The sequence below is a fragment of the Cherax quadricarinatus genome, chromosome 6 (genome assembly GCF_038502225.1).
Source record: "Cherax quadricarinatus isolate ZL_2023a chromosome 6, ASM3850222v1, whole genome shotgun sequence".
Classification (NCBI taxonomy): Eukaryota; Metazoa; Arthropoda; class Malacostraca; order Decapoda; family Parastacidae; genus Cherax; species Cherax quadricarinatus.
Window position 1 is genome coordinate 23,277,975 of NC_091297.1, and position 12,204 is coordinate 23,290,178.

A 12,204-nucleotide genomic window follows, 5' to 3' on the forward strand; every position below is an offset into this window, starting at 1 on the left:
TTGACATATCCCAGACACAACACACCTCATCACGTACCATCAATCGTTGTTTCTTTCCTGACAGGTATTCTCTTATCCACTGCAGTGTCTTTCCCGTTATTCCTGCCTGCATCTATAGCTTTTGTACCAGTCTCTTGTGAGGAACTGTGTCAAGAGCCTTCTTACACTCCAAGAAAATGTAGTCTACCCACCCCCCTCTTCTGTGTGACCCTCCTATTCGAAGGGTCATCTGTGTAGTGATGTCTTTGCTCCTCTAACAAGACAGCTGTTGACTGAATCATGGCGAATGTGTTCCATGTTTTGGGAAACGATACCTTAGTAGGAGAAGGATAGCGTTAAACAAATAAATAACAAGGCTGAGAAAATAATTATTTCTATGTCACATGTGGTCGTTATGACTCAATAAAAAAAATTCTCAATAAAATAGCTGAAGAAATGCTTAAGATTTATTTACAATAAAAAAATAAAACCTTCGAGGAATCCATTAATGATTAATGAAGAATACAAATCAGAATGTCTAAGATAAACTAAAATTTGGAGTATAATGACATTGATAAAATCACAGGCACAGGCGCACACGCACACACACACACTCACACACACACACACACACAAACACACACACACACACACACACACACACACACACACACACACACACACACACACACACACACACACACACACACACACACACACACACACACACATATATATATATATATATATATATATATATATATATATATATATATATATATATGTATATATATATATATCAAAATAATTAGAGCTATTATATAGAAAAGTAAATTATTTTTATCAATATAAATAATATGAAGACTGAAAAAAAGCATTATTTGTGGGAAGCTTTGAGAATATATTTTGCTTATGTTGCATCAGCAGTGTGAAGTATAACTCGTACATCCTTGTATCTTAACTTGGGATTATTAATTAATGGCCTAGGATTGTCCTTAATTTATATTAAATTCTTATGTAAATACTTCTAAAACAAGGGGTGAGATATCAGTTTGGTTAAAAATGGCATCTATGTTCATTGATATCTTCATTTTCAATTCAATCTTCTCATTAGCAAAAATTATTCTTTGGTTATTTGTTTAAATCTTTGAATATTTATATGTTGTAATGCACAGGTGACGCAGTACTGGGAACCTAGTGTCCAAAACTGTGTCCTAGCCTCTAGCCATATCCGCGGCCGTAGCCTCCAAATCCGAAGCCGTGACCACCGAAACCGTGGCCTCCAAAGCCGTGGCCACCAAAGCCGTGGCCACCGAAACCGTGACCTCCAAAGCCGTGGCCACCAAAGCCATGGCCTCCATGGCCTCCATAACCGTAGCTACCGTAAAACCTGGGGGCCACATATGATGCGCCGCCGTACGGGTGATAAGCTACAGCCGACCCGTAATAACGGTGGCCATAGCCAGGCTCGGGTTTAGCTTCGCGTTTGCCAATATGATGCCCATACCCATAACCATAGCCAGGATAGCCGTAGCCGAGACCGCCTCCGTGCCCTCCGAAGCCACCATGCCCACCGAAGCCACCATGCCCACCGAAACCACCGTACACACCAAAGCCACCGTGCCCACCGAAGCCACCATGCCCACCGAAGCCACCATGCCCACCATAGCCACCATGCCCACCAAAGCCACCATTCCCAAAGCCGCCGCCTCCGTGACCTCTGAATATATGGATGGCAGGCCCATAGCCGTGGCTGTGGCTATGGCTGTGGCTATGGCTGTGGCTGTGGCTATGGCTGCCGTAACCGGGCTCAGCCTCACGCTTCTGCTGCTCTGCTGCTACGAGAGCTGCCAACAGTACAGTGAAAACCTGGAAAGAAAATTAAGCCACTGATAAAATGTCAATTCACTATTGCCAAAACAAAGCTACTACACCAGTTATAATTTGAAATTGCAATAATGGTGCTGAAAGACATTCTACATCCTCACATGTAGTTTTAAACCAATTCCAAACGTAAATAAGAAAAAACAGGAATAAACATGAGACGATATTTCGACCCCCAACTGGAGTCCTCATCAGCGGAATGTTACATTGGTATAATATTCTGGTTATTGTTTTACAATGGTATGCAATAGGGTTATAGTTTTATATTCTTATACTGGAGTATTTTGATTATTCTATTACGTATACTGGATCATTAATTTAATTTATACACTTCTGAGCAATTCCAGGATTTACTTCTCCTTATACAGATGACGCTGATTATGGCGTCTGCTACTTACAAATATCAATAAAGCAGCACCCTGTAGGTGAATAAAATATTTAAATAATAATAATCACTGTAAGAAGCATAAAACCAGTCACATATGCTGTAGGTGATGCTTATTAATTTTATATTGGAAGACAACAAATTATGAAATTAGATATTATACTCTAAATCTTGATTATATAAAGAAAAATTGTGTGCAGTTTAATACAACAGGTTTATCTGACGCAGTTTGGTGTTGAAGACTAGGTAGCTGACTAGACTAGGTCGCTGACTAGACTAGGTCGCTGACTAGACTAGGTAGCTGACTAGACTAGGTCGCTGACTAGACTAGGTCGCTGACTAGACTAGGTTGCTGACTAGACTAGGTCGCTGACTAGACTAGGTCGCTGACTAGACTAGGTCAGCTCCTACATCTAGGTTTACCTCTTCCCTCTGAACTCTAGAGTCTAGACTATCCCGCTCCAATTAAGCTTTCCTACCCGCTAGGTTCCCTCAGCTACCACTGGAGGTTACCTGGAGATTATTCCGGGGATCAACGCCCCCGCGGCCCGGTCCGTGACCAGGCCTCCCGGTGGACCAGGGCATGATCAACCAGGCTGTTACTGCTGGCCGCACGCAGTCCAGCGTACGAGCCACAGCCCGGCTGATCCGCCACTGACTTTAGGTATCTGTCCAGCTCTGTCCTGAAGGCCACCCGCTAAGCTACCCGCGCTACTTTACAGTAATAATGTATGAAACCGACACGTGATCAGTAAGATACATGGGCAAGACAGTATCATCTTTATTGTTGCGATGTTTCGCTAAACAGTGGAGATAAGGATCTCGTAGTCAACAGGTCACTACAATAAATATACTCACGAGTTGCACACGACTAATTCATTCTCCGTCTTCTACCTGGCTTCCCTCCGATAAGTGCTACCTCTATTATATGAACTCTCAAAACTTCCCACGATTTATGATTTATGATAATCATAAATAAAAAATTACCGCGTACACAAAAAAATTACTGCATACACAAATGTTTGCTTGCCTTATTCGGCAAGAAGAGCGTTGCTATTTGAGCCAAAATCGCAAGATTTACCTATTCGCCACGATATATATATATATATATATATATATATATATATATATATATATATATATATATATATATATATATATATATATATATATTATAGGTAGTAGGTTGGTAAACAGCAACCGCCCAGGGAGGTACTACCGTCCTGCCAAGTGAGTGTAAAACGGAAGCCTGTAATTGTTTTACATGATGGTAGGATTGTTGGTGTCTTTTTTTTCTGTCGCATACACATGCAAGATTTCAGGTACGTCTTGCTACTTCTACTTACACTAGGTCACACTACACATACATGTACAAGCGAATATATACACACCCCTCTGGGTTTTCTTCTATTTTCTTTCTAGTTCTTGTTCCTGTTTATCTCCTCTTACCTCCATGGGGAATTGGAACAGAATTCTTCCTCCATAAGCCAGGAGCAAGGGGCTAGTAACCCCTTCTCCTGTATATATTACTAAATGTAAAAGGAGAAACTTTTGTTTTTTCTTTTGGGCCACCCCACCTCGGTGGGATATGGCCGGTGTGTTGAAAGAAAGAATATATATATATATATATATATATATATATATATATATATATAAATAATATGTATATGTATGTATATACATATTTATATATATATATATATATATGTATATATATGTATATATATATATATATATATATATATATATATATATATATATATATATATATATATATGTATATATATATATATATATATATATATATATATATATATATATATATATATATATATATATATATATATATATATATATATATATATATATATATATATATATATATATATATATATATATGTCGTGCCGAATATGTAAAACTGGTCAATTAGCAAGAACTCATTTAAAATTAAGTCCTTTCTAAAATTTTCTCTTATACGTTTACAGATATATTTTTTTCATTAATGTTAATGTAAAAAATTTTAATTTTTCTCCAAAAGAATCTTAGAAAACTTACCTAACCTTATTATAACAAGAACAATTTATTTCAGCCTAACCCAACTAAATATATTTTAGATTTATTTACAATAATTTAATATTAAACAAACACAGTGAAATATATATTTTTCGTTAGGTTCAGAATGATTTGGGCGAAATTATTGCATACACAAATTTTCGCTTGTCCTATATGGCAAGATGAGCGTTGCTATTTAAGCCAAGATCGCAAGTTCTGCCTATTCGGCACGACATATATATATATATATATATATACATATATATATATAAATATATATATATATATATATATATATAGAGAGAGAGAGAGAGAGAGAGAGAGAGTGAGAGTTTTTGGTCATCTGACCGAAGCCTTCCGCTGGCTTACCGGCCCACCCTTTAAAAAATTATGCTCAGTTATAATCATTCTTTTTATGTGTATATGTAAGTGTGTGTGTGTAATTATTTATATGAATGTGTATTTGTGTTTTTATGAATAGTTTGATATACATACAAAAAGAGATGTCTTGTTATTCAGGCTTAATTTTACATAATATATTTTTTCTTCAAAATTCCAAAGTACATTTTTCTTAAAGAAGTAAAATCGCTTTTAAAGCTATGTGCAGTTTTAAAACAGTATTTGTCAAAAGTTACATAAAAAGTTAGCTAAACGCTCGCGGAATTTATTAGTTTACGTTAAACTTCCAAGCGGGCGAGCACTCATGGGAGAAGAAAACTCACCAAGACCCTCATGGCGGCAGGTGTTGAACTGCTGGTAGCTGACGGTGGATGATGCGGGGTCTTCCACCCCTCATGGCTTTATACCGAGCCAGAGGAGCAAGGCTCGACACGCCTGCCATACGACCCTGGACCTCTGGTGACGCAGCTGACTCGCTCTGACCCTAGTTACTCGTTCAGAAGTTTACGGTCAATCAACTCTCCCGCTGCTGAAGTCTGGTCGACGTCGATTCCAACAGCAACCAGTGAACTGTTTTTATAAATTTTCCAAGTTCTCTCAGTCCCATCAACACTCGCTACACCCTCTATCCAACCAATTTCATAAACCATTTACTCTACCCGCCATATGTGAAAAGGGATGAGGCAGTGGAGAAGAGGAAGAGGAGGAATAGAAGAAATAAGTGAAAAAAGAAGGAGTAGAATCAAAACAATAAATACAACCTTCTCAATCATCATCCACCGTTTTCTCCATCTGAACTTTTTATCATTCTCATTCTTCTACTAGTATATCGTTATTCTCATTTTTCTCCAACCATCTTCTTCTCTTCCGCCAACCATCTCACATGAGTCATTTCTCATAACATTTTCCAGCTTCATTAGCAGTCTATTTCATCATCATTAGCAGGAAACCTTCCATCATAATCTTCCTACAGACTAAACCTACATGCACTCTAGTACACGTGTGTATCTCTTCCCTCTTATCCACTTTCCCACCATTTCAACTGGCATTTTACTATTCTCAGACTTCCCTCAGATATCTCCTCTTTCCCTTGCTATTTACCTCCATGTATTCTGTGTTCATCCTTCTTTTTAAAACCCTCTCCGTCTCTCTCTCTCTCTCTCTCTCTCTCTCTCTCTCTCTATTTATTGACAATGGTTTTACAGGATTACATTGTGAGTTTCTATCTTTATTTGCAAGCTATGCGCTGCTACCTACTTTAGTTCATTAGAAAACCTTTTTATGGTTATGAGACATACAAATAGGATGAAGCTGGAGTCATCTGTGGGCCAAGTATTTAATTTGGCTGACTTTATTTCATCGATATTATTATGCTGCACAAAAATATTCTAGACTCAGGTCATTCTTGGAATGAATAATTTTTGATGTAGTGATGTTCTTGAGAAAGGACCAACCAGAGTGTAGCTGTTGTTTGCTGTCCGTCTTGTTGCGTAGGTGTCATCTCACCGACAACGAAGTGGATAAAAGAGTGGCACAGGGCTCTGTTGAAATGACAGATCTGTCCAGGCCGGATTGTAACGAGAGATGAGGCGTCATGCTCTGTTTTCTGTTCTGCTAAGAAGTATTTGAGACGCAACAGCCAATCCACGAAGATGAAACATTCATTTTGTGAACTTGTATATATAAAAAAAATTTAAATGAACAAGTTCTGCCCAAGTTTCTTACCCAACAGACTCCATGACATGAGAGATCGTCCTTTTGATGATTTTATGAGATTCTTCAGAAACATTGAAATAACTAAAATAGAGAAGAAGGAAGCATTCAAAATATTGAGAAACAAAAAATACTCTTTTAATCAGGCCATTCCATCAGAATGGAAACACAGTATGTTGGATCATTGTTATAATAAACTCAGAAGAATTTGTAATGAGCTCAAAAACAAACTACAAAGAAAATTAGACATTTTAATTGAAAATAGTGATTGGACAAAGCATGCTAATAACAATTTTGTAATTAACTTATCAGATGAAATATTAGATAAAAATACAACGGCTGCTCTAGGTTTTTGCCTAAGTTTTGCAACTTCAAAAATACCTAATAATGTTGAAATTGCAAAAGCCTTTTGTAACTATGAAAAATTTTCTGATTTATCCTCTGATGAAATTAATATTAGTAAGACAGCAGTATATAGCTCTATGTTAAAACAAAACATTCCCAATTGTCATCAAAGATTCTTTAAGTCTTATGATGCACTTAATAATAAAAAACTGCGCCTTACTAAAGCACATAAAATAAATGCAATAATAATTATGAAAGAAAATGATTGCCAAGAAAAAATTAATAATAACTTAGATGATGCTGAAACCTATTCTAAACTTAGAAAAAATCCCCTAGAAACCATTAACAGCAATTTCAATAAAACAATGAAACTTCTACTGAAAGGCACAGATGAATTAATCAAACAATTTACTTCCACTAATCCATCTTTACCTTACATGTATGGACTAATAAAAACACACAAACTAGGGAATCCAGTCAGACCAATTATTAGCTCCATAGGATCAGTTTCATATAAATTATCCAAATGGCTTGTTGACATTTTGAGCCCTATTGTTGGTAAAATTTCTAACTTTAATGTTAAAAACAACATAGATTTAGTTGATAAATTAAGCTCCTTAACTGACTTAAATGATTTTAACATGGTTAGTTTTGATGTTACTTCCTTGTTTACGAAAGTTCCTGTTGATGACTTATTAAGTTTCTTATCTGAAGAACTCCTTAATTATGATTTACCATTGCCAGTTCCTACTATCATAAACTTATTAAATTTGCATTGTTGATGCAAAATTTGTATTTAATGATAAGTTTTGCCCTCAGAAGTTTGGTATGGCAATGGGAAATCCTCTTTCACCTGTTCTTAGTAACCTATACATGGAATTTTTTGAAACAAGGCTGCTTAACACAATCCTCCCTAATAGAGCTAAATGGTTCAGATATGTTGATGATATTTTGTCTTATGCCCAAGAATGTAGATATACACCATTTCCTTGGTAAATTAAATAGCTTAGCCAATTCTATAAACTTTACTGTTGAGTTTGAAGAAAATAACTCATTGCCTTTTCTAGATGTTTTAATTATTAAGGGTAATAATGAATTCAAATTTAAAATTTACAGAAAACCTACAAATAACTGTTCCTATGTCCACTATTATTCTTCACATCAAGATAGAGTTAAACTGTCTGTTTTCTCATCAATGTTTTTGAGAGCTTTACGTATTTGTAGCCCAGAGTTCATAGATGAGGAAATATCCAAAATTTATGAAATAGGTAATGATTTGAAATACCCAAGAAACGTAATTGATAAATCTTTCAAAATTGCTAGAAATACTTTTTACAATCCAAAAAGGGACAACCAGCCTTATTCAACTAAAAATATGTTGGTTCTCCCTTACCATGAAAACTTGGTTGATATGCCTTCTCTTCTTAAGACTTTTAATATCAAAGTTGTATTTAAAAATCTTGATAGAGTAAAAAAAAACTGTAGATAAAGAATTCCCCCCAAAATGCTGATGGATGTGTCTATAAGATTCCTTATAAAATTTGCGATAAAGTTTATTACGGTCAAACTGGTAAAAGTCTCGAACTAAGATTAAAACAACATAAATATAGCATTAGAACTGGACAAGTTTCCAGTGCTCTATTTGTTCATGTGAGAGATTATAACCATCCAATTGATTTTCAAAAAGTTGTGAAAGTGGGATGTGATAGTGAGGTGTGGTCTAGACCTCTTATATGCCTTCCTTTGATGAATTACTTTTATTGTTCCTTGATTATGTGAGTAGTCACGAGAGCTCTTGGAACTTCTCTATTCTTTCACAGTGGTTGTTTTGCATATATATATATATATATATATATATATATATATATATATATATATATATATATATATATTATATATATATATATATATATATATATATATATATATATATATATATATATATATATATATATATATATATATATATATATATATATATATATATATATATATATATATATATATATATATATGCCTGCTGGAAGTATATATATATATTCAAATTAAATTCTTTTTAAATTTAGCCCTCTCAGTTTTGGTAATCCCACACCTCCTCCTAACTTCCAAACTAAACTAATGATAGCGTTGGTAAAACTATACTCTCATAAAAATTGTGTCTGAATGTTCACCTCCTCCATACTCTCTCCCTCCAATCTGAAGTATTCACCTTTAATTTTCTTCTTTTGCACACCCTACCAAATTCATCCACCAATCTCTGCAACTTCTCTTGATTTTTAAAAACTGCCCAATGACTCGAGCAAACAACACTGCCTCAGCTTCCCTATCTTCATCAACATTTAACAATTCCTCAAAATATTCCCTCCATCTTCCCAATACCTCTAACTCTCCATTTAATAACTCTCCTCTCCTATTTTTAACTGACAAATCCATTTGTTCTCTAGGCTTTCTTAACTTGTTAATCTCACTCCAAAACTTTTTCTTATTTTCAACAAAATTTGTTGATAACATCTCACCCACTCTCTCATTTGCTCTCTTTTTACATTGCTTCACCACTCTCTTAACTTCTCTCTTTTTCTCCATATACTCTTCCCTCCTTGCATCACTTCTACTTTGTAAAAACTTCTCATATGCTAACTTTTTCTCCCTTACTACTCTCTTTACATCATCATTCCACCAATCGCTCCTCTTCCCTCCTGCACCCACTTTCCTGTAACCACAAACTTCTGCTGAACACTCTAACACTACATTTTTAAACCTACCCCATACCTCTTCGACCCCATTGCCTATGCTCTCATTAGCCCATCTATCCTCCAATAGCTGTTTATATCTTACCCTAACTGCCTCCTCTTTTAGTTTATAAACCTTCACCTCTCTCTTCCCTGATGCTTCTATTCTCCTTGTATCCCATCTAATTATCCAACACTGCCCAATGACTTTATCTTATCTATTATATTTTATCCACATGAGTTTGTCTGTGCCATCAAGATGAGTGAATGTAAGGAGCACCTGGAAATTATCCAGCAACCTTAATCCAGGAAAACAACTACCAAGCAAACTAGGCCACACAGTACACAAAAATTAGCTTCCAAACCAAGTCGTGTTCATAGATCCAGGAGTGTGAAGGCTCCAGCTGTTGAAGGAATAACATTTAACAGGACAACTGACTTGAGATGAGATTTCTTCGCTCATGGTAATGACATAAAAATTAACAATGCTGTGAAAGAAAAATAATGGTGTAAGATAAACCTGTGTTTAGGGAAGAAAGGCATTGAGTAAATGAGAGAGGGAGACAGAAACAGATGAATAGAAAGACAGATAGATATAAGAAGAGAGAGAGAAAAAAAAATAGCCCCTGTTCACCAAAAGAGCAGAGCAGAAATTAGCAACTACAGAACAATGTTACCCCTATCAGTCAGCAGCAAAATTCTTGAGACAATAATCTCAAGGCAGATGACAGCGTTTTTCGATTACCACTCACTTCTTTGTGACCGTGAATATGACTTCAGAAAAGGTCTCTCTGCTGCTCATCTGCTCTTAAACCTCTCCACTAACCGGCACCAATCACTGGATGAATCCAAGGTGAGTTGGACATTGCTGGTGCTTTCGAGCAAGTGTGGCACCAGGAACTCTTGGCAAAACTGAAAGCGCTAGGAATCGCTGGCACTGCACTATGCCTCATTAGTGATTATCTCAAAATTTTCTCTAAGAGTAGTTCTGAAAAGGACAGAATCAACAAGTCACCCTACTGGTGCAGGTGTTCCACAGAAGGTGTGCTTGTTCAATTGTTTTGGAATGTCTGTTTCAGTGACCTTTTTTATTGCATACAAGAATCCCATGTATATGCAGGCGACAATACTTTGAATGATTTAGAAAGTGTTAGTACCCGGAAACGAAGTTGAAATCCTTAAGATGAAATTTGACTTCAAACTGACTATGAAGAATCACGTTGAAATTCTTGGCAACAAAGCGGCCAGGAAGCTTAAAGGAAAGATCCTGTATGAGGTAAAAGTACACTCACACCTTGAGTATGCTCCACTTTCTTGGAATGCCTTTCCCCTCCCCCCGTCTCATCTGCGACTTCTTGGCAGAATAGAGAACAGAGCAAGGCGACTCATCTCTCGCCTGGACCCAGCCTGGACATATCTGTCAAATCAGCAGTGCCTTCAACACCGGAAGAATATAGGTGGCTCTGCTGTTATGTAGAAGTCCAATATTGTAAAAGTACCACATATAGATCCACTCCGAGGAGAGGAACAAGTGAGCTTCTACGCAACAAGAACATCACTTTATCTGAGATCATTTACTCCTTGAATGACTCGAATCTGGAAAATGTTCTTATAGCATAATAACATCAACGAAATAAAGTCAGTTGATCAAATTAAATAACTGGTCCACAGCTGGCTACAGCTTCATCCTATTCACTCTTTGTAATGTCCCTTAACAATAAAAAGGCTTTCATATGAGCTGATGCAGATAATAGCTCTTTGCTTGTGAATAAAGTTACAAACACTAAACCTAACCTTGTAGAATCCTGTGAAAAAAAGAGAAAGAAAGGAGAGAGAGAGAGAGAGAGAGAGAGAGAGAGAGAGAGAGAGAGAGAGAGAGAGAGAGAGAGAGAGAGAGAGAGAGAGAGAGAGAGAGAGAGAGACTAGTACCATTGAGCTGCGTTCCATGACAAAAACCTGGTAACTCCACACGACAGCAGATCCTGCGGAGGAGGTAATAACAGAGTAGCGCAGGTATGCTGCAGTATTGCTGGTAATAGCACCTTGACCACAATGGTCATTGACTTGAGTTATGGTTGAACAGTGAGCAGTAATTTATGATGACAAGTGTTGATTGTCACAATCATCTGAGTGAAGTGTTCTCAGCATTGGTCGGAATTTACTAATGCCTGTTTTGTAAACTCAAGTGTTCCTGCAAGCATTTCATCATACAGTATCCTATCGTATTGTAACCACGAACGAGTGGTATTTAATCAATAACATCATTTCGACTAGCCGGGGGGGAGGTCGAACCCGTGTTGTTTTAGCCCGCCTCATGGTGAGTGAAAATTCCAAGGCGCTCTAACCCACGCTAAAACAACACGTGTTCGATTCCCTGGCTAGTCGCAGTATTGTTATTGACAGTATCCTGTATGAAATATTAAGATATTGTGATAATGATCTCATGAAAATACCCCTAAAAATTCGAATAACTTAAAATTTGCTTATACAAGGTTCAGACTGTCAATCTGCGATAATATTTAATCAATTGTACTCCTGTTAGCTCTTCGTTTTTTTATCTTTAGTTCCTAGGCATATGATATATTTATGGGCTTGTGTTATCTTACGCAGAGACGATGTAAAGTGCACACTAAACTAGCCATTTTGTTTATAAAGCCTAAATCGAATCTGTCAATTTGTGTTTGAGATATCATATGTTATGTTACAGCGCCTCGGAA

General features: G+C 36.5%; 1 protein-coding gene across 1 annotated transcript; it reads right to left on the reverse strand.

Moving 5' to 3' along the window:
* Positions 1–796: 796 nt before the first annotated feature.
* On the reverse strand, positions 797–5,159 carry LOC138852308 (acanthoscurrin-2-like). Its single transcript, XM_070082092.1, has 2 exons — positions 5,024–5,159; positions 797–1,848 (listed from the first exon to the last, which is right to left on the reverse strand). The coding sequence occupies exons 1-2, from the start codon at positions 5,033–5,035 to the stop codon at positions 1,201–1,203; spliced, it is 660 nt and encodes a 219-aa protein (XP_069938193.1). The 5' UTR covers positions 5,036–5,159; the 3' UTR covers positions 797–1,200.
* Positions 5,160–12,204: the final 7,045 nt, after the last annotated feature.